General features: G+C 36.1%; 2 protein-coding genes across 2 annotated transcripts in view; one reads left to right on the forward strand and one right to left on the reverse strand.

Moving 5' to 3' along the window:
- Positions 1-13809, reverse strand: part of LOC134649045 (uncharacterized) — a 45662-nt gene extending 31853 nt beyond the window's left edge. The window contains exon 1 of the mRNA XM_063503756.1: positions 13654-13809. The gene's annotated coding sequence lies outside the window, so the exon portion shown is untranslated. The remainder of the gene's footprint in view (positions 1-13653) is intronic.
- Positions 13810-20156: 6347 nt separating this feature from the next.
- Positions 20157-24704, forward strand: part of LOC134649055 (stalled ribosome sensor GCN1) — a 70058-nt gene continuing 65510 nt past the window's right edge. Inside the window, exons 1-8 of the mRNA XM_063503770.1 lie at positions 20157-20241; positions 20317-20419; positions 20755-20950; positions 21396-21579; positions 21754-21915; positions 22065-22317; positions 22913-23091; positions 23878-24075. Of these exons, the coding sequence (XP_063359840.1) occupies positions 20227-20241; positions 20317-20419; positions 20755-20950; positions 21396-21579; positions 21754-21915; positions 22065-22317; positions 22913-23091; positions 23878-24075 (1290 nt within the window). The 5' untranslated portion in view covers positions 20157-20226. The remainder of the gene's footprint in view (positions 20242-20316; positions 20420-20754; positions 20951-21395; positions 21580-21753; positions 21916-22064; positions 22318-22912; positions 23092-23877; positions 24076-24704) is intronic.

Consider the following 24704-nt stretch of genomic DNA (forward strand, 5'->3'; position numbering starts at 1 on the left):
TTAATTGTATGTCTGTGAATGAATTCTTTTGAAAGTCAGTCAGTCATTTTGAAACTGCACGGATATCATGGTCACATTTTTATCACCTGTCATGTCATGCGTCACTTTCATACTTGAGAACGTGACAGCGTGACAGGCATGGTGACAGATGATAAAAAGGCGACCATCTTAGCCCTACGAAGAACTCATGTTGGCGATGGATTGTTCCCACGGATATAGGAATCTGGTCCTTTATTACAAAGAGCCCTTTTTACACTGTTTTACACAATATCTTTGGATACCGACTTGGCGCTCCTACGTGTCCCTACGTTTTGGTCAATGGCGGAACCTACATTAACATTAATATCCTCGTATTTCCCCATATACTTGTACAAGTACAAATTAAATTCGACTTTTGAACTCATATATAAATAAAAGAAAGTTCCAAATTCAAAAGCGCCAAAATTGCCCTGGGTGTTACGAGGATATAATACCTATGCTTATATTTAGCTTCGCTGGCATGCTTTGTTTAAAAATGTACCTATGTATTGTATTCTGTTAATAAAAATAAATTAAAAAAAGAAAAAACTGATATAATTTCTTCCAATTGTGCGAAAACCGTTACCATTATACATAAGATTGTCAAATATCTAATAAACTTATTCATAGACTGCAGAAAGATTCATAGCGTGCTATCGTATTTCCGAGCTTTCACTTCCTGAAGCGATAACAAATAATATAGAGGCAACAATGCAAAGTAATTTGGTGTGAACATGTTTTTAATAGTAGTTACTTAAATAAAACTTAAGAGTTTCCCAGGCTGGTTCGCACGTTAATTTTATTAGGAAATATACTTCCTGTTAGTAATACTATTGTGTTTTCTCATAACTTCGTTGATATATAATACATAGACAATATTAGCCACAGATTGGATACCTTCGTGTATGAAAACTTACTTCCTGAAATGTTTTCATATCATCAGTGGCCTATTTTATAAAGCTACAAGTTACAATTTACAAGCAAGCACATGTGCTTCTTCTGTGGAATTGGGTAATATTTTTGGTTTGATGAAGAGTTACTCAAGGTAAAACCGTTTTTTAAGAGCGTACAATATCTTTTGCTCAGACGTTTTTTTTTATTGCGGCGAATAATTAATATCTTAACTCAAATCACTACCATTAGCTTTAAAAATGTGTAAACATAAAACTAAATATTTTTTATTCTTCTTTAAAAAATCATGATGTTATTAACTCAAGACATATTTATTGGACTAAGCAATTTATTATTTTCTTTAAGCAACCGTGCGCAAGAGAGTTTTGAATTAAGATATCTTTTTTATCTGTGCAGGTGTAGTAAAAGGAGCGAGTAACCACGACTTTTCGGAGATTTTTTAATTTGTAAGTTTTTAATTTAAGTATTTTTATTAAGTTTTTGTATTTGTACCTACTTGTATTTCATTGTATTGCATCAATAAAAGCAAAAAAAACTCTACTTCTGTTTCCCAATGGATTACTTTATTTATACACTAGCGACCCGCCCCGGCTTCGCAAGGGTTACGCAAAACCTTAACAAATCAGAAATCACACACTTAAACCTTCCGAAAGAATCACTCTATTGTTCAACGGCACTTAAAACGAAATCACTCATCTGTTTATTCCTTCATTTCTCATTCTCTTCCTTTTCAAATCACTTCACACTACACACACATACTACACTTCACAATCACAAAACACAAACACCATATCCCGACTAGAACAATTACACACCCGGAAACAACGTGTATACCGATAGTACCGCGTTTCCAGAAACAAAACACTAATTAAGAAAAAGAAAAAAGAAGGTGAAAACCGCATGAAAATCCATTGCATCCACACAACATGCATACGAGTACACACAAACAGACAGACGCGGCGAGGGAGTTTGTTTTATAAGGTGTAGTGATATTAGCAAAATTAATGATAGGATATAATTGAATTATTGCTCGTAAATATTTGTGTTGATTAGAAAATACACTAGTTTATCGATATGCATTGCCGTGTGATAAGAATAGATCATAGGCGCCAACGCTGACTTTTATTTATGTTGGCGTGAATCTCCGATTGAATGATACAAAGAGGCCAATTCGAACTTACACTGACATCAAAATGATATCTGAATGATGTCATTTAGTTATCTTGCGTCTCCCCCACGCCAATACTTAGGTACTTACTTATGGACAAGTACGAACGAAATAAACGATGTCTTTTCTTTTTTTTTTTTCGATGTGTAGGTACATAGAGTTAAGATGTATGTATTATATAATTATTCATAATTGATTGATATTCGCTCACACGCGGCTTTACGAAAAAGCTTTTTTTTTTATACCACATAGGTGGCAAACAAGCATACGGGCCGCCTGATGGTAAGCAGTCACCGTACCCTATGGACGCCTGCAACTCCAGAGGTGTTACATGCGCGTTGCCGACCTTTTTTTAAAAACCTGTACACACCTTTTTTGAAGAACCCCATACCGTAGACCCTCGGGAAAACCTCGGAAGGGAGCTCATTCCACAGCCGGAGCGTCCGCGGGAGGAAATTCCTCTTAAACCGCACAGTACGCGACCATTTAGGTTCTAGGGTGTGTGGATGAACACCCTGCCGATGGCGAGCGGTGCGGTGATAGAAAGCTGCCGTTGGCATCATGTCAAACAATTCTTCAGAGCACAGCCCATTGTACAAGCGGTAGAACACACATAAGGAGGCAAGGTCTCTCCTCAGACTTAAAGGTTCAATACCGCTTGTGAGTTTGGGATCATCGACGATTCGCACAGCGCGCCTTTGGATTGAGACGAAGGGTCCAAGCTGGCATCCAGGTGCTCCTGCCCAAAGGTGACAGCAGTACTCCATATGGGGTCTGACTTGCGATTTATAAAGCAGCAGTCTTTGCCCCGGAGTAAAGTATCGCCTCGCTTTATTGAGCACACCGAGTTTTTTCGATGCCAGCTTAGCCTTACCTTCCAGGTGGCTACGGAATTGGACGTCACTGGAGATGTCGACACCAAGGATCCCAATACTCCCTGACATGGTAAGGGCTGTGCCTTGGAACTGTGGGACCACAGTAAATGGGGTTTTCTTAGCGGTGAAGGCGCAAACTTGTGTCTTGGGGGGAAGCTTGAAACGTATTTGAGTCAACACTCTACCTATGTCCTAAGTACACAGAAAACCTAAGATATAATACATATATGTTTATTATTCAAGCCACAACACATCTACGATAAGTGTAGGTATGTATTGTGTCAAAGTTCTATTGGCAATGCCGTAAGACATAAAAATACTAGTAAACAACAGTTATCTTACAAGGGTTTCAACTGTTTCAAGGCACGAGGGTCAAACAAACTTTGCCACCGGGTGAAACAGAAAAAAACAACGGGTTGCACTCAGGGAGTGCTGGCAGAAGTGAAAACTCAATGACTAGTCCAAAATGCACTATGTATAATTGAGGTTAACGCCATCTAGCGTTAGCGTTAATTACTTGAAACCCCTAAGCACATCACTGTTAGTACTCTAGTTATATTAATACCAGTTAGAGGGAAACTCACTAGATGCCATTTACATCAATAAAGAAAAACTCAATGACATTACATGTAACAGTTTTTCGATCAGGTCACGTGATCCGTCTTACGGTCACGTGATCGTCTTACGCTGTCTCGAGTTTAACATTTTTTCCCCACCTCAAAAAGTGCACAGCACCGCTAAAGAAGTTTTCACTTCAAAAATCACCACATCTACACGAGGAAAATAATTTTATTTTCAATTAAATACCAAACGGGCCACGCAAAAAAATCGATGGCGTGTTTAATTTTTACAGCAAACGGTTACGCGCGGGCAACACGCCAATAAGGTGATAAGACAGCGGGATTTTATTGACATTTTAGCAACAACCAGACTCGAAGGGAGCTTTGATTAAAAATGGGGCTGACGGATGTTTTGTATTCCGCTTTAACTACACGTAAATAAATATTGATAGGGTAGTGCCAAAAGTATAACTTTTCAAGCATGTAATGTAGGTAGGTACTCTTACTTTCTATCCAAATAGTTGTTAACCATTCAAATCTTAGGAAAATGTAAAAACACAGAGATACATATTATAGGTATGTAAAAATCCATGAAGCACATTCGATTGCAGGCGTTGGGCGTAATAGGCGTTTCTACAGTCGCCATCAGATATATCAGAGCGGCTTAAGCGCTCACAAATATCTGAACACACCTAATATTGTCAAGGCATGCAGTTCAGATATTTTTGAGCACCTCGGCCGCTCTGTTGTAACTGATGGCGACTGTACCAACAGACATTACACATACATTACACATACATACATACATTAAGTTCGTTTTTTTTAGCATTAGAAAGAACTTGAAAGATGGTATTAAGCGATTTTGACATGTCTTTTAATTGAAAAACACTTTTTAAAAATCAACAACTATTACTTATGAAAGCAGAAGACTATAAAAGATCGTATTAGATTCATAATTGTTATATATTTACCGTAACTTATTTTTAAAATATGTTTTTCAATTAAAAGTCACGTCAAGATTGTTTACTTACCTTATTTCTAATGCTAAAAAAACGAAGTATAGTTTAATAAAATCGTTTGACTTCATACCAAACAAACTTATAATGTTAATATGATATCGATAATACGAATGAAATGCGCGCGACTGACATCATTTTGATATTATTTTGATGTCACAATGTAAGTCTGTAAGTTTAAATTAGCCTCTTACATGCTTAATTAATTCCCACAATGAAATTCCAACGAATTCCTAACACAAAGTAAAAGCAAATGCATATTTATGTACACGCGTGACTGGTTTAAAAGCAAAAAGTGTATGCTCCGTCAATACTTAAAGAGACACTCATTATGAGCGTTGTAATTATACGTGATATATTGTATCACCCCACAAACTATCTTCTCGAAATTCCACTCGGTGGAAACATGTCTGAAGATTTCTCAGTAGAAAGACAGAGCACGGGAATTAATTCGAAATTAGGGCTTATTAGAAACATTTGCAGGAATTTTATTAATGAGTTATGCCAAGATATATTACAAAATATGGACTTTTGATAGACTTTCAGGCAGGACTTTAAAAATTACACGAGAGGATCTAGGTTTGGAGATTGTTTATTATTAAGTATAGATAGTATCTATTAGGTACTTAATTTATGCAAATCGTGGATAAACGGGATTTTAAATCAATATTATAATATAAATAAAGAGTGACCTAAGAACTGGGATTCAATGAATACTTTAATTATATATATTTAGTGTCGGAAAGCCGAGATTCAGGAAAACAAATGATATATAGAGGGAAATACATACCTAAATTGTAGACAACAATGTCATAACGAGTTTAAAGTATTAATAATTAATTAAATATGTTACGAAACTTAAACATACCTAGGTATGTTGATTACTTAATCAAAATCAGTAAAATTCTAAATTTAATTTTATTTCAATAATATAAATACAATAATACAATTAAAAAAAAACACAAACAAAAACACTAAAACTACCTTAAAATAAAAAATAAAAAAGCACACTAAACTATAAAATAACCTACTTATCGCCCCCATTCCGACCCCCACCCAGCCCAAAAGTGCCAAAGATACTAGCGGCATTACCGCGCTGGATGGCAAGCGATATCTGTTGGACTAAGTAGGAGCCTGAACGTGGATCGCACCCTCTGCGAAGGAAATCAGTAAAGGAAAATAAGATACTAAAATAGATGTTGTTACCAACTAAATAGGGAAGATGACACAATATGTTGAATTTTATGACAAAATCTAGTTAAATAGATAGAAACTTTACAAATTTCACAATAAATTTGACACTTAAAAAATATATGGAAATAACAAAAAAAACAAGACCTCAAACTTTCAAACTTAAAATAATGGTAATTTTTTAACCATTTGATTCATTACATTTTATTTACAAATTGTACCTAATGAAATGCACTATGTTCGTAAAATACATAGTTTTAATGGCATTTCGAACTAATTTTGTTATGTATTTTTATCTATTATCCTTTAGGTTTACACTTTTTCATTTTTAATAGTATTTTTGCCATTTTAACACCAATTAAAACATGTTTTACTATTTAACAAAATATTCAGTAAGTATTAATTATTTTCTTTTCACCTATTATGATTTTTTTAAGCTTATGAATTTTTTAAACATGTGTCATGCTAAATACACAATATTATAATTATTTGGGTTTCTCCGGAAACGGATTGTTTTCTTAGTGACGCAGAGTGTAAAATTAATTCTGATAACAAACTGATAATAAGAGAGCGTATAAACATGTTCTATATATTTATCAGCATAAATGTGTGACGTAGTGTTGCGTCTATTTATGCTAATATAATCCATCTTTAGTTATACTTCATTCCATAACATAAGGCTATAGACACATAATTTTAAAGAATATTTAAAAAGATATTTATTAAATAAACTGCCCTAATGTTAAACTATATCATATAATATTAGTTTATTTAATTTCAACGATTCCTGCAGATAAACTGTATATATATTTTTATCGTATCATATTTTAAAATACATACTCGTAGACCCCGACGTATTGAGAACCTCCTGCGAAATTCAAAAGTCGTAAATACATCGCAACAATGGAAAATCTTATCCAAACGAATCTTTATATTTTACATAAACGGTGCCATAAAAACAAGAAAGGACACAGTTATAGCATTTACCTACTTCCTTCCTAAATTCAATTAATTAGCAATTGTTTCCCACATCTAAAATTCCGCGCGCTAACAAAATCCCACTAAGTACAGTTGTACACAGTTACATAAAGTGTGTCTCGGCATATCTGAGAATTAGACACAAACTTTTTGAAGCGCGACCGTAAAACAAACATAGGACATAATAATATTGTGTGTATATAAGTACATCATATTAGACTTTGCCTCAGAAATAAAAATGTAGCTATTTTTACGCGCTTTTTATCTTTTTATCTGTGATGCAACATAAATCCAATTTAACACCAATCAGAGAAACATAAATTATATAACTTCTGCAATAAGTTTTTAAAGTATAATTTAATATTATACACTAACTCAGGGGTCGGCAAATTGCGGCTCGCGAGCCACATGCATCTCTCTGTGGCTCTTCCAGCTATACAAAAAATTTACCTACATTTAATATTTTTAGACCACTGAAATCAACATTTGCGGCTTTTTACTGGTAATTAATACTCTGGCTCTTCGTCTTCAAAGTTTGGCAACACCTGCACTACTACTTTTTAAAGTCTTCGTAGTTATTGATTTGAACTGTACATACTGTCAAGCCTCACGGCCACGCGAGGAAATTAAGATTTTTTACAGAGATTAACTAACCGCAACAGCTAAAATATACTCCGTTTTAAACAAAGTAAGATGATCATTGTTCACATAGATGTTTATAAAGTTTTTGGATGGGTCTCTTATATTATACCTACAAAAAAATGATATATCGATCACACATTAAAGTGATTTCGTTGAGATTAACTGCTTCATGCAATATCAACAAATGTACGTACGGACGTAACGTACGAACAGTAAAATTTACTGCCGTGTTCGATAGGCTCATTGGAACTGTTTAGCATTGAACGTTAATACAATTTATTCTTTTTAATGGTTTTTTTCTCAATATCCGACAATTTGCGCATTTGCCAATATCATTCGTAAAAACTAGGAAAAACTTACTTGAAAATGAGACTTCTTTAAAGGTTTTTGTGTTCAAAAGATTAACACATCAGTGCTTCTAAAATCGTGTAGTTTTTTATATGGTATATACTTAACTATCACTCTATCGTTTATAATTCGGTGCGTGCTAACCCTTCTCGCCTCAATTCGACACGCATTTAAGGCATAAAACAATTAACCCCACACCGTATGAATCGCCAGGGTAGTCATAATATTTTACCCAGTGAAATCAACCTCACGGCTGACGGTAGCAGTATAGAAGGTGGTAAAACAAGCGTATTGGTCCCTCCATTGAGAGAGCGACGGCACAGTCAAAAAGGTCATTTTATCGAGAAATTTATATGATCTTTGACGTTTCTTGCAGTAATGCAGTCGCCTGCAGCAGAATTTCAGCACGACATGATATAAAATAAAACAAATATATATACAACATACAAAAAATTTATTTAATTGTCTCCACATATTTAATATGTGGTTTTTTGTTTCGTCGGGAACCTTAACAAAACTGGCCATTTAACAAATGAGTGTTGGTAATGGGCTGGGCGCGCTCAGGGCCACTGGATTTATTACAAACTACCAAATCTAATGAATCCTCTTTAAAATTACATTCTGTGGTCTTTAGCACGGTACGTTTAACTCGTACACGTGTACGGTGAAGTTCACAAACATCTTTACGAGCCAACGTTCCAAAAATATATTTACACGATCTTATTGTCAGTGTCTTAGAGGCGTGTTAATATGTTTTTGGAACGTTGACTTGTAAACATGTTTGTTAACTCCATTGCACTGCTCTCGTATACGAGTCATATGTATTTATATATGGTTCTAAATACCACAGAAAATTTAATTTTAGTTCTTCATTCGATTTGATACATTTGAGAAATTAAGACTTACTTAAGTTATATATCTGAATAAGCCCAAATTATGGACTAATTATACACCATGGATGGAAAGTACATATTCTATATGTTTACATTTCCATAATAGCAAATTAGCAATATATCCTCCTGAGACCCAGGAGCAATTGTTTTGTTTTTATAGAAAATAGAAATAGAAAATATTTATTTGGCGTAAATAACATACATTATTGTACAACAGAAACATAAATAAAGTACTCGTAAGATACACTGCGCTGGCTTTCGGGGCTGGAACCATTAGTCAAACAATTCAAGTTCAAAATAGATCGTGGAATGTACCTACAAAATTTTGTACGCCGCGTCCCAGGATGATAGAGCTCATCTATATTCCAGCCAATTTGTTTTCATTTTCACACAATAATTCACAATTATAATGGCAAATGGGCCAATTAAACCTGCTACGGGTCATGCTCTAACGGTCACAGGTTCCGTCTTCAAACATTTATAGTAAAAGGACAAGTTTTAGTTAGATAACAGAGTTACTTAAGTCTTTTTCTATTTGGAACAGGCTTGTGAACTTTTATGCGTCTAATTGTGGGAACTAAGCGCGGAAGCTCACAAACAAATGAGCATCATAAACAAAATACTGTTATCACTACATAGTATAAAACAAAGTCGCTTCCCGCTGTCTGTCTGTCTGTCTGTATGCTTAGATCTTTAAAACTACGCAACGGATTTTGATGCGGTTTTTTTAATAGATAGAGTGATTCAAGAGGAAGGTTTTTGTATAATTTATTTACCCGTGCGAAGCCGGGGCGGGTCGCTAGTTTATAAATATAGTGGTGTTAGTTTGTCAGCTTTGTAAAGCCTTGTTTTTTATAATATAATAATAATAAATTATAAATTAATTTATTATTATTATATTATAAAAAAAACAAGGCTTTACCAATCTGACAAACTAACACTACTATATATTTATTTATATTTTTTTTTTATAATATTTAAAAGTAAAAGTAAATAAATTACGCGATAGACCCGTCTATAAATGTGAGTTAATACTTGTTTTTTTTTGTTTTTAAAGACACAGTCGACTGATCAGGCGCCCTTCGGCTTTATCATCTAGACCAGCGGTCGGCAACCTGCGGCCCGTGAGCCTGTCACTTGCGGCCCGCAAGCCTTCCTGGCTATTTTGTATGTAATATTGACAAACGACAATGTCTGATAAAGTCATACATATTAACAATGTGCGGCCTGCGTCAACTTCGTTAACTACCTACTATGTGGCCCTTGGCTGCTACAAGGTTGCCGACCGCTGATCTAAACTATCTAGAGCTCTGATCGTCCAGAGCATCCCTGTGAGCGCTGTACTCTGTACGGTACTGAATATGATGGCGACGTTCATGAAGAACTGATACAACGATTTTGATTACATCTGTTACACCCTATGGGTTAGTACCTACAGTCAGTATCAAATAAATAGTAACGGCCGAAGTAGCCAAATATATCGGAACCTTTGTTTCGATATATTTGGCCGCTTTTGCCGTCACTAGTTGATGCTGATTGTACCAACATCTATTCTATGTATAGTATTTTTCAAAGAGCATGGGTACGGTGACAGATGTCATCGCCATATAAGTTGTGACCTACATAATACGGCTACCATCAGTTTGGCACTGACATAAACGCCGTCGAGAACATAATTTATTGTCTATACATCTCGCTCGTACTCGCATATTTGTGCAAACGAGATGTATAGAAAGTAAATTACGTTCTCGATAGCGTGAATGTCAGTTTTGACACTGTCAGTGACTCATGGTACGAGTGCTTAACACGCAAAATCTCGCAAAATAGTATATTGAGATGGCATATGTCACCGTACCCATGCTGTTTGAAAAATATTACATAGGTAGCCGATCCCTATATCGGAGTTAGGCTAGAAATCAATGATAGACGCAGACATATATTTTCCGCCACGATTTGCTCAGATTATTCCCCTCTAATTAACTCTCTAGTGTTAACAAACAAGCCAAATAACAATTTGATAACGATAAGGTTTATTGCAGACACGTCATGGCTACGTGGGCAATCGCGAACGTAGATGTAGGTCCAGCTAAACTAACTTTACACCAACTTAAACAGAACCAAGTGAGGAAGTGTCATTATAAACGTCACGTTTTCATAGAAATTTGACATTTTAATTTTTAACGCGATGCTATTAAGCTTAGAATAATTTTAAAAGTGGAAAAATTACTGTCTTGGGTGAGATTTTAACTCATGGCCTCTGGATCGATACTCCAGCGCTCTGCCATCTGAGCCACCAAGACCTCATCTATAGCCAGCAAAGTCTCACCCACGACAGTATTTTTTCCACTTTTAAAATTATTCTAAATTTGTCATTAATGTTAGCTTGGTCTGATTTTAGCACTGGCTGGTCTTTAGAACTAGGTTTCCTCCGTATTGCCTAATTTCACAGTTAGATAAGTGTTTCTTTACGGCTCAAGAAGGAAAATAAAGACAAATTAGCTTCGGATTGGTTATGGAGACATCAACAATACATGGTGTTTATCTACGTTTTAACTTTTAGCCATACTTTGCTCGGTGAATAATAGGTAAGCTGCATTACCTACAGCCGTATTAGAGGGCCTACCGCGAATACCGAAGTTCGCAAATTGCGGGCATTTTTTCTGTTTTGACGCCTTCGTAATCTTTTGAACAACAAACAGTTAGCCCAGATATTTAGCTAAAGACGCCGGTTCGAATCTAGTCTTCCCCACTTCTTCTTCAAAAATAAAAGGGGACCCAATACGCTACGTTGAGGTACCCCAGTTCTAATCTCTTTGTATTGCGATCTAGACTTACATAATACATTTTCCTGGTTAAGACTCTCTATTTCTACAGTCTGTGTGCGCTTAGATAGATAGCTGTTTAGCCAACATGATGCCAATCCACGAATGCCATACATTTCACATTTTAGTGTGATATTATTATGAATATGACATTTTCAGTCATATATTAGGTGAGGGTGGGGAGGGTCGATCCCTAGGGGACACTTGGTAAACTTCATTTTTAATCAAACCAAACGAGATACAATTTTTTGCGCTGGTAACACTCATTCATTCGTTCCTAACTTCACGTTCTGTCATGGCACTGTATCGGAAAAGTCCGTGGTTCAAAAATGACGGACGGTGAAAGATTTTCTGCGTACTATATTCAATTTTCGATAAGCTTTAACTGGATTTATTTTATAATATGAGATGGAAATTATGTTAGTGAGTGTGCTTATTTTATTTGTTGTTTATTGAAGTGATGATTAACTTGGATTACATTGATATACGCGAACACATGTTTCGAGTACGGAACGTTTTATAATCTTACTATGTATGGGGAGACTTTGTCTTTTTCTTCAGGGGAGATATGATTCCGGGATCATGTCACCCCCAAAGCGATCAAGTATACATTGTAATAAATTTACTTACAAAATGATTCATAGAACTATCATAAATATTTTCTTTTCTTTAGTAAATCATGCCGCGAAAGTACGACCAGAGAAACACTGATTTAAACTTTCAAGGTTTTTGACTCATTATTGTTTATTAAAACGGAATTTAATGGCGTATAATTCATTTTTTATTATACAACCGACTCCGAAAACGGAATTATCCCTGTGGCCTTTGAAAAGACTGACTAAAGTTGACATCAACATTTTACGAACTACCCGTACTTGGTCTTTTTTATCAAGTTAAACGTTTTACACACAGGGGATGTTACTCAGTAGACAAAAAACACTTATAACGATATTTGGTTTTCAACCGAAGATATTTGTTTTTATGGATGAAATGCTATTTCAATGGCTTTCCGACCTTATGTACTATAGAACCCCGACGGTCCATAGAAAGGATTTTAGGATTATGCAGCTCAAACACCGTCCTCGAAACGTGAGCAGTAAATTTCTAAACTTATTTATTATACTAAACAATAACGACCAGTGATGGGTAAAAAAATTTAAATTGCTGTAGATATCTGACGCTAAAAATACCTTCATAAGAACTTTAAAAAAATTAGCTTGTTACAAGAAATTTTATGTTAATAACTTAGATTTTTGTTTTTTTTTTTGGTACAAAAATTGATTCCCTATTTTATGTTGTTTTATGGATAATACGATTACATTGTTTTTTAAAAGTATAAGATTATGGATTAATATGTGTTTGATATCTTCATATATTAATTTTCTGTAGATAAAGTGAATAAATTAATGTAGATACTACCCTCGAAATATGACATTACCACTTAAAATCTTTTTACCAAGTGTCCCCAAATCTGGAAGACTTGATCCCTTCGGCTTAGACATCTGATTACCGGAAATACAACTTCAAAGCATGGAAGATGCAATATATATATGTTTGCTGTGTATTTTACAAATTATAGATGCATTGCTAATAGCGATCCGAGTTATATAATCAATGAGAATCTGGTATGGGGAGACATGGTAAAAATATGTTTACCATGTGTCCCAAGAACCAGGGTCACTTGATCCCCCTAGGATCAAGGCTCCCGACCAGGGGTAAACAAGTCTCCCTTACATAGGGGACACATGGTAAAAGTCAACAGTATGGGCTTTCATTAAATAATGATCTAATTTATTGCACAAATCTGTTCTAATCCAAACTATTAATGAAGAGATAAATTCTGAGTCGTATGGTCTATAAATTTTTTCAATACTACAAATAGTTAAGAAAATGTATGCTAAAAACAAAAGGGGTGATCAACCCTCCCCAGTTTCCCCTACACATACGATATCGAATAGGATACTTAACGTGAAAACGCTTTAACGCTTGAAAATCTTGAAATCCAGATTATGCCGCATTTCCAAGCCCTAGTCTACATAGTACAATACACTGTACTACTTTGATATACAATTTATGCAATATACTAACCTACTTCTATTCTGAAACTTTAATTGTTTTACTGAATGTAGGTACCTAATATTGAAAATACCTAATATCATCAAAAATAAATTAACTTCTCTTCTTAATTTACCTATTCAAAAAAGTTATTTCAGTTTAAATGTTTTCTTACCGTAAATTTCACTGCCGAATAATCATGCACACATGTGGACACTCTTTAAACCATTCATAAACACAAAATATTCCAGAAACTTAACACCGTATAACACAGCTACACTTTGCGAAAACTTTTAAATATCGAAATTCGTTATATTATTTTCGCGCCAAGCGCAATATAGACGACGTGCGCTCAAGACAGCGCGTACCACAAACTATTTAACTTTTTGCGCGGGAACGTAAGCCGGCCGAAAGCGGTAGCACATACAGCCAAGAAGTTTGTAAAATATAGCGAACGTTTTCACTAGGTTGTGTAATAATAATGCGTATGATTACTTGATTTGTTAACACAGGCATTGTTTTGTTTGATTAGAAGCTGTTATTAATGTCGTGTTAACATAACGTATGTGAAAATATTTGTGTTGGTGTAGTGAACACAAAACGCTTATTGAGTCACACGAAAGTACGAAACCGCCGGTAAAAAGCCGCTCCCATGCAATCAAAGTTACGCTATCATTTTAAATTTAAAACGACTTTAAATTAAATGAAACTTGACATCTTGACATGAACATATAATATCCAAATCTGGTACTAGTTTTCGTTGCTCGCTGCCAACTTAGCTTGGTCTAATTTTATTACGATTTCGTTTTAGTTGTAAAAATGTTCTCTACATTCTAGTTGTCTTAGGTAATATAATATGTACCACGGTATTGCAATAAGACCTAGATTCACTACTCCAAATGCTTATCACATCACCGCATCGTCACATTTATCTTATTTGCCGCTTGCGTGGAAATCGCAGAATACCTATATACCCGCAATCTACCTACTCGCAATAGCATCTCTTGATAAGCGCATTTGTAAATACAGTAGGTATGTGATGGGAGTTATGTTAGTTACCTTACCTACTCACCCCACATATGTATGTGTATATACACAGATATATATCCCGAGATAAAAATATTTGAAGTTTCTAAACTGATAACTTGATAAGTCACCGTCTAAAATTATCGGTGTGACAATAACCACACGCTGACATCTTTGTTGTTTTTAGGTAGGTAGATATATGTTGTAGGTACAGCCGGCATCAAAAGTAACGGATCTTTAATAGTCTGTGCGGAAAGAGAAGAGTCGTGGAATGTATGGGGCCAAATCTTTCCGAACAGACTCAATACTCAATACTCAATACTCAATATCTTTATTGCAAATAAGGAAGAGTCCATGCAGTAGTGGATACACAGTATCAGACCAATTTAAACATTGTCATGTCAAAAATATGGATAATAAATAACACATAATTAAAATTAAAATTGATGACGTTATACAGATTAATACAAGACATCAGAAAATTCTACAAATAATAATAATAACAGTCTAAAACAATTAAAAATTAAAGTAAAGGAGTGTGTTCAAGGTCTATGTTAATCATCAAATATCTTACCAAAGTATTCGTCCAAGTTATAGAATGGTCTACTTATTAAGTATGTCCTAAGATTTGTACTGAACTCCTTAACATTACTGGAATCCTTAATTTTTACGTCAAGGCTATTATATATTTTGATTGCGATATGGTTGATGCTCTTCTTATAGTATGCAAAGTGTGATTCAGGTAGCACAAGATCTAAATTGCGCCGAAGCGGGTATATCTCACATTCTTTATTGAATTGGTATGAGCTTAAATTTTTATAAACAAATAGACAGATTTGGTATATATATAATGCAGTTACTGTAAGTATATTGTTGTTTATAAATAGATGCCTATGCGTTTCAGGGAAGTAACCTTCAATCAAACGTATGCATTTTTTTTGCATCAGTAGAATTTTATTTGCACTTGAACTATTGCCCCATACTTCAATGCCATACCTGATTATACTTTCAACATATGAATAATATATAGTTCTCAGGGTTTGCTTATCGCTAAGTTTAGCCATCGATTTTAGTGAATAACATGCACTTCCTAGACGTTTCACAATATAATTTATGTGGTCATGCCACCTTAAGTATGGGTCCAGTTCGATACCAAGAAAACGAATTGAATCCGATTTCGCAAAAGGGAGATTTAGAAAACAGTCCATTGAGTTGAATGCGCGTTTAAAAATCTCTAGCTTAATAACCTACCTGGCTTAAACTAATTTAAAAGCGGCTTACGTAATACAAGAAGGTCTTCATGCCTATATAATCCCACCTTAAACCTCTAGGTACCTACCTAATTTCACAAAACTAACCGGTATCGAGTTACCATTGGTAAAATTCGTAAATTTATACAAATAGGTAAATGATCAACACCTACAGAAAGATAAGGTCTATGAAAATAGTGATGGAATAATTTTTGGTCTGAGGTCGGGCTGAGTTTTCCTTTAATATAACAGAAAACTGCTGTTAGGATGCTAACTTGGTGGTAGCTTCCGTTGAAAGGCCTGCCTACAAAAAGTTCCCGGCGACCGCATAGATGTAATAACCGCTATAGCTTCTGTAAATAGTTCCGTCCACTGTGTAAACTGTCGTCGCACGCGCATGCCTTTGTGCACGCGATTCATGGTAATCTGAAGTTACTCCAGTCAATTAGAATAGAGGAAAAAAAGGTGTTCGAACATATACTTAAATGACCCCACTGAGGGCCAAACGAAAGTTAAATAATGTTCATAAATTGTGTAGGTTGAGCAGCTGCTACTGCAATGAAAGGGCGAAGGATTGCGTAGAATTCGAATTTAAATATTTGGAATTAAACAGTCGTTGACATGAACCGATACTAACATTTTATTTGACTATACACTTTATAGTTACTTTACTCTTTGCTATACACGCACATTATTGTCATTAGAAATCGCTGCGTGTAGCGACGTCGACACTAAGTATTATCTCAAAGCCAAATATGTGGCTTTCCACACAGATAATGGTCCTTATGCTAAAGCTCAATAAGGACGTTTCCATCTGAAATTTCAACAGAAATTCTAATAGAAACGTCCTTATTACAGATGAAGCATACCTTCTCCGATTGAAAGCCATTTATAGTTAATCTTGTTAGGCTTTAATTTCCAACAACTACATACCGTTCCTTTTAAGTATTACATATACTTGTGACTATTGTTCTTTAATTTTTTAGCGTACATTGAAAATAATAGTCTACCTACTAGTAAACCTAACTCTCTCTCTCGAAATTATCCTCACTGACTGGACTATATAACGTGACGGTCACGCGTGGCGTGACGCGTCAAATTTCCTCACTTAACAGCATTTCCTAGCAAATTGTCCAGTTTAGACAATGATGCTTTTCCTAATGATCAGGGGCGAAATTTTAGTGCCGATGACGTGAAACCACACATAGAAAGATTTCAAATAGCCTTTTCGTGAACAACGAGCGTGGCGAGCGGTTGAGGCTTGTAAAAATAAATGAACTGATTCCACCAAAATGCCGAAGTAAATTGCAAACGGTGCTACTAATTATGGTGGAGCGAAATCCAAAATTCTTGAATACCTATAGCAATGGAACTCCTCTAAAAGGGCGTCTATTTTTTTAAGGAAAAAAAAATATTGGTGTATACTTTTAGCCCTCTACTATTCAATTATATATATATATATATATATATATATATATAGAAATATATGTATATTTTTAATAAATTTAATTTATGATTATTTTTTTATAACAAGTTTTATTCATTAAATAACATCTTTTTGTTACAGATATACTCGATTCCTATAGGTAGGTACTTATTTTTGTTTATAACGTATATTTTTATGACACGGTAAAACCACGTATGGGTTTTATGGAAAAGGCCCTTTAACCCGAATATTGTGCACAAATTGGAGTTTACAACTTATTAAAGAACCGTGAAAACTATTTTGAACGTGATAATATTGGAGAAGATAATAAAAATACGTATGTATGTATACGTAGTATACGTAGTAAATGGTAGCTGATTCTGATGTATCAATTTGTTGTGGTTAGGATATTATCGTGATCTTGTATTAACACGACTCACAGTACACTCAAGAGCACCAAGAAGCGACAGCTAGACATCTAATGACACGACTTCCAGTGATCCCAGTGCGTTTCGCCAACACCACGCCAATCACTACCACGCCAATCACTGTGAACTATCGTCAAGGTCGTATCAAAACAAGATCAAAACCAAAACTAATTCTTAAATAAGAATCGGTATCGTGGACTACAATCAATGTCTACGACCAAAAAGTGGAGCCGAAAAACAAGCCAAACTGCAGTTTTTATCTTGATTTCATTTCTGAATGAATGAAGTGCTTACTCGTAAGAGGGGAGTGCATTTTAAAAATGGTTGATCTCTAACATCGCTCTGCTGCTATCGGAGAAGGCCGGTAAAAGCGTAGATGGCACTCTCGTCGATGGTACTTACTGCCTTTTGTAGGGATTTTGACAATGCCTTAAACAATACATTAGTTGCCTTCCTCATTATAGCAATTTCAAAATTTTATTATTTCATAAATATTGAAAAAGGCACAAAAATTTTGGTAATAACTTATTATACGCTTATTAAGTACCTACCTATTATATAATTTCAATAAAATGTACACATATTAATGAAATAGTATATTTAAATAATTGATGAAAATTTACCTTTATTAATTTCTTTAGCGGCTGGGTAGAGGGCTAAAAGTAGTGTTTATTTTGAAACTTGATATAATCACTATAATCTACATGACAAACTGCAGCTTTTTGTACCTGTTCCACATTGATAATCAAAATTTTGTCATATGTCATAAAAACATAAGGTATTTTACATATATTTTACAACATACGGACTTTTTACAATTTGGCTTCGGCAATTTGTATAAAGTTTCACCTAATGTTTCACGTTTGTAAATGGTTTGTAAAATGACGACGCCGTTTGTAAAAGGCGCAATCTAGTGGCTGTTCCAGTCATAAGTAAAGGCGCTTGATAAATTCTACATTGCCACTGCCAGCGCTATCAATCTAATCCACAACACACTACCGCACCACACGTGACCTTGGAGCGGAGCGGTAGTGTGTTATGGATTTTAGTGCCGTAATGTATTATAACATCTCCACTTTCGTGAGAAATTTACGATAACTATACTTGGTCAACCAGATCTTGACAGTAGAAAAAGGTGGCAAATTTGAAAAATGTAGGCGCGAAGGAATATCGTCCCATAGAAAATTTGAATTTCTATTTTATTTTATTTTTATTTTTATTTTATTTCTGGTCATCGAAGGTAGGATCCTATAGGTTCATGTAGCTGGTCAACCAAATCTTGTAAAAAAAGGCGCGAAATTCAAATTTTCTATGGGACGATATCCCTTCGCGTCTACATTTTTCAAATTTGCCGCCTTTTTCTACTGTCAAGATCTGGTTGACCAAGTATAATTATTACAGACATGAATCTAGTATTTTAACTGGATAAGGCATGATGGGTGGAGGAAATGAGCGAACGGGATAGTCTTATATATCTTTCAGTAGGAGTAGCAGCGAAAGCGCTGTTATTGTTTGTTTAAGTTTAAAGCGCATTATTATGAAATTCTCCGATCGAATCAGCAGGTGCGGACACATAAATATGTCAATTTTCATAGTAATTATCTATGCCATCTATGGAATGCAAATTTCCTGATCAAATCAACTGATGTGATCAGTCCCGTCTGGATACCACTTTCAAGCTAAAAAATATTTTATTTCGGCGACACGATGGTTTTCTGTTGTGTCGCCTGTTCCGGTGTAGGATTTTGCAGATTCCCACGGAACCGCCGAAACACCACACCCTGCGGCCAGAATGCCGCGCTCGCGATGGTTCCCAGCAGCGGCCGCGGCACACGCACCACGAACGAGGTGAAGTGCACGTAATGGCGCGATCGCAGCTGGAACACTTTCAGCTCGTACCGGATCTTCTTGCGAACATATTCCACCACATCGTCAGCCGTGGCGGAAACGTGCAGGCGCGATACATATAGCGCCGTATTCGGCGTGGCAACTCTCAGGCCAGAAGCAATATCTAGCTCCGCAGTGCCACACTAGCTCTTGCTATAGCTATAGTATGGGTTATGGTGGGCAACAAATAAATTCGACCAATCATAGTGTCGCATTGCCTATGTTTTGTCCCTCACGGAGGCACGCGTATACCACTTCTATAGGATCCTACCTTCTATGATTACAGAATAAAAATTAAAGTTAGTCAAATATAGCTGGTCAGCCAAATCTTGTTAGTAAAAAAAGGCGCGAAATTCAAATTTTCTATGGGACGATATTCCTTCGAGCCTACATTTTTCAAATTTGCCGCCTTTTTCTACTGTCAAGATGGTTGACCAAGTATAATTTATGGTGGGGAATAAAAAAAAAAGTGAGACTGTGACAAGGACAAACAATAATAGCGCTTTCGCTGCTACTCCTACTGAAAGATACAAATTTGCCGCCTTTTTCTACTGACAAGATCTGCTTGACCAAGTATATCGATATCAATCGATATTAATTGAAGCCGTGTGTAACAACCTTTACTTAAAATTTTTTTTTTGGTTAGTCTGTGGTACACCATACCATTTGACAGTTCTACCCATTTTCACCGCATGAAGACGTGTGTGGATTTTACTGAATGTGCATAGAAAATGGCAGATTCCGAGGTAATTGCAATTTACATGTGCTTATTAATCAAGTAATACAATACACCGGTTCTTCAACTATAATTTTGTTAACAGGTTCAAAAGAAATTGAAGGACATATCCTTTAAAATCCAGACCGCAAGTTTGAAGGGTCGACGTGAAGTAGTGAAAGAAATTCAGGATGTTTTATCAACAGAAGGTTTGTGGAAACAACATACCTCATTCTTAACATCCTCAAACACCATATTCATAAATTACTTTCTTAAAAACATCATAAAGTATTGACGTTTTAGGTTGTGGTTCCTGGAGCTTATTGATCTAGTATTCTATTTTTGTAGCATGTAAGTTGCAACTTAACGCAGTGTATGTAAAAAACTTGCGTGCACTAAGCTCGCGGATGTTGTTATGCTCTAGTCAACAAGTGGCTGGAATCATTTTTAATGTCAATTCATGTTTATTTGTTCAGTTGTGTTTAATATTATTATTCAATTGAACAGACATGCATTAATTAGTAACTTATTTCTTGGTAATCAGGCATCACAGAGCCAGCAGTCCGCTATGTCTGCCGAGTGCTCATGCTCACGCTGCACCGGTACCGGGATTCCACGTCCCAGTCCTACGTGAAGAGTTTGCTGGCCTACCTGGCTTCTAATCACCGGGAATGGACTCTGAGAAGCTTGCTGCCTGTGCTCCTGGAGGTCTCGGAGCAACTGAGGAATACTGCTTCATCGTAAGTTGTGTTATATGACCTTAAGACCTACAACAATAAAGAAATATGTAATAACATTATTATATTTTGTAAGAAGTAAGCAGTTTTACTACTTTTATTATACCTTGAGCTTATAGTTAGATACAAGGTTAAATAGTAAAGATGTTATAGCGAAGTGCAGGAATATTTATAATTTTCTCTAAGGAAGTTATACTTGTGAGTCCTACACATGGGCCCCAATCAAATTTTAATTTTCTGTTAATTTACAAAGTTACATTTGAACTAGCAAGTTTTGATACCCAGTTGTCAGGAGGTTCATTTATTTATTTACAATTTAAATCATGCAACAAGGCCCATATTACAAATACCTTACACACTAACAAAAAATAATAACAGATATCATCATCAAAAACATCAACATGAGTTTAATTTTAAATTACCTTATCACAAACCTTTTATTTTTTAGTAAAAGCACATGTCAGAGTGGGCTGTACGCACTGCGCTGGTCCACTGTGCTGGTGGAAGGGGCGCTGAAAGGCACAGAAGAGGATGGAGTGGACTACCCTTCCCTGGTACTGGCTCAGGCTAATCTGCTGGCGGTTGTCATTGCTGGCGGAGATAAAAGGCAGAATGAAAAGGCTTTCTCCAAGGTAACTGTCTCAGACCTCTCAGTGAAAAAAAAATGTATTATATACCTTTTAAAACTATAGTAACATTCACTATAGTTTTACACTTAGTAGTACAAAGATAAAAAATAATGTAATGTGTTCAAATAATCAGTTTTTCACAAGCGCCAAAATTTTAACAAATACTTCTTTCCACAGCTGCATACATCCTGGCTGGCTATTGGTAGTAAGCTAGCCAAGTGGCCTGAGGTCCTGTTATCTCAAGCGCCGGAAAGCGGCCCACACATCACTGTGGCCTTCTCGGCGCTATGCCGCCACGCCGCGCTTACTGGGGACACCACACTTGTCGCTCCACATAAGGTATGGCAGATTATTCTAGAATAGTAGAGACACTTTCATATGCGGCTAAGGCTCCCCTTATGCTACACCACAGCCTAAATAAAAATGTTTACTATTATATGATCCTGATCCATTCTACTAGAAAAAATGTATGTAAACAATTTCCGCAGGCAAAAATGCTAGAAAGCTTCACCAAAAGCCTGATCAGCGTAAAAGCCCGCCCCAACGCCGCTTACATCGCAGGCTGCACCGACCTGCTCCACCTACTAGACCGTTCTGAAATCTATGAAACACTGCTACCAGCTCTTCATAAGGGCATGCTGCGAAGCCCGGAGACCATCGTAGAGGCTGTGGGCGAGGTCTTTGCTAATCTGAATGTGAATTTGGATGGGATAGCAGTTGATATTGGGAAGAATTTGATTGGTAAGTGCACATTCAAATATATCCACCCATATAAAAAAAAAATTAGGAGACATCTTACACAGATTAAGTACCTAACTGGTTTCAAAACGCTATGACTGATATAGATCCGGTTTTCTGTAAAAGTACGACCTATTGAGTTAAGCATGGGGATTTGAAGCTTCAGACACAGTCTTAAAATACAAATACAAAAATACAAATGCATTTATTTCATTACTTTTTACATCAGTTCTTAGGTATAATATAAGGGTTAGGTAGGTAATTACTCCATCTTAGGTACATGAAGTAAGTAGGTAAGTATTTATCTAAACATTGTGCAACAAATTGTGTAAGTAATGAAAGGTGCGGGTACAGCTTGCTGAATTTAAACCCGCCCTTGGTCAACTAATTGGAATGGTATTAAGATTAAATATTTTTTAAATTATGAAATTCACAATAAAAACCAAAACTTTAGTATGTAACAATAGTTTCCTTACGGGTACTTAATACAGGAACAGTATAGCATATGTTTCGTGTGGTTAGTATGTGGTGTGGTGTGGTCTTAAAATATATTTAATTTGTCCATATCAAAATTAAATCTTTTACTTTCTTTCCCCAGTGAATGTGCACTCAAAGGACGAGTGGGTGCGCGGCGAAGCCCTATGCGCGCTCGAGCGTCTCGCACAGCGCTGTTCAGACCCTAAAGCGGCTGAAGACCTGCTCAAACATGCCTTCGCCGAGTACCATGGGGCTAGTGGCAAGCTGACTTCTAGCGAGGACAAGATAGCCGTGCTCAATGTAAGTTAGATATCGCTTGCTTAGCTCAAGCTTGCTTGTAGTTTATACGGGAACGGGTTAGAGCGATGCCACTGCATGGCTTATTTCGAAATAGGGTTGTGTTGAATTTTATGACAAAATCTAGTTTAATAGATAGATAATGAGCAATTTATCGCAATACATTGAAATTTTTAAAAATATATGGGAATGATAAAAATTACAAGACCGTGAGTTTAAAAAAAAAAATTTTTTGTACTTCGGTATAATTTTTAACATGTGCCAAATTTCATGTGTGTAGGTTAAGTAGGTTTCAAGTTGTGAAGGGGTCAAAAGTAGCTCGAAATGGTTCGTGTAATATTACACACGGTTACTGCGTCGCCAGTTCCTTTTTCTTTGAACTTGGCTGGACACGCTACCGCGTGTCTCGTGTCTAGATTTTTTGGTACCAATATTTTTTTCCAAATAGAAAAATAATAATGGTACCATTCGATTCCCTACATTTTATTTAAAAACTATTGTATAGCAACAATATTATACATAAACGCAGTATTTCACCGACAAAATCGCAATTTCCTTGTTTTTTCATACATCGAAACGGTTTCTAACGTTACATGGTGACGTCACGATGTATTGCCATTTTGCTAGAAGCGTTTCGTCAGTAAAGTGCGGGTGCCAGACTTTGACCATCATTTGTGACTTTTGTATTGCTTTAAGACAATAGGTCCCATACAGACATTTGATCCTGAAAACGAACCTGATCGACTGATACCATTCATAAAAAATTGTCATATACCCTAATGTTTTCAGGGCGTGTCTACCCTAACAGCACTCAACGTGCCCGCTGCCACTCGTAGCACCTTACTGAAGTCAGCATGTGCCGGTCTAGCGCGCGTGTTGGAAAGCGAATCCCATGAGAAAACCCTCGTCGCCGCTCTGGATGCCGCACAGGCCTGGGCGCGGAGCGCCGAGCCGCCGCTGCCTGTACCACTGTTGGACTTATATACGGTACCTACTTGTCCTAACCTCCTGAGACTAAAGATCGGTTTTCCTAGGATAGCGGTGCCGTCATATAGCGGCCGTCTCCATACTAAATTATACGGCTAAATATGGATGTCGTAGTATTTGTATGGAGACGGCCGCTATATGACGGCACCGCTTTCGGAGGAAACCAAAGCTTTAAGGCCAGTTGCACCAACCACATTTGACAGACTGATCAACGTCCACCGGCGCGCAGCGCCACTTCACTATGAAACTTTTCATACATACAAATTTAGCGAACTCTTTAACGATACGAACAGTTTGGTGCAACCGGCCCTAAATGTACATTATAATGTACATATTCGTGCAATCTAATTTCAACCTTACATGAACCAAATAAAGTAGCATTTCTTTTGTTTCATTGTTTTCCTTTTAAACAAACGAAATTCGTTCTAATTTACTTATAGAATAAGGTTCAAATTAAATATTTGAAAACTTTATATGGTGGGTCTTGCGAGGATAAAGAAAAACCAGCCAAGTGCGAGTCGGACTCGCGTTCCAATGGGTTCCGTACATTAAGTCCGACTCACGCTTGACTGCTCATTTATAATAGGCATTCCTGTCATCTATAGGTAAAGAACTATTTAGTGTATTTA

The sequence above is a fragment of the Cydia amplana genome, chromosome 6 (genome assembly GCF_948474715.1).
Source record: "Cydia amplana chromosome 6, ilCydAmpl1.1, whole genome shotgun sequence".
Lineage (NCBI taxonomy): Eukaryota > Metazoa > Arthropoda > Insecta > Lepidoptera > Tortricidae > Cydia > Cydia amplana.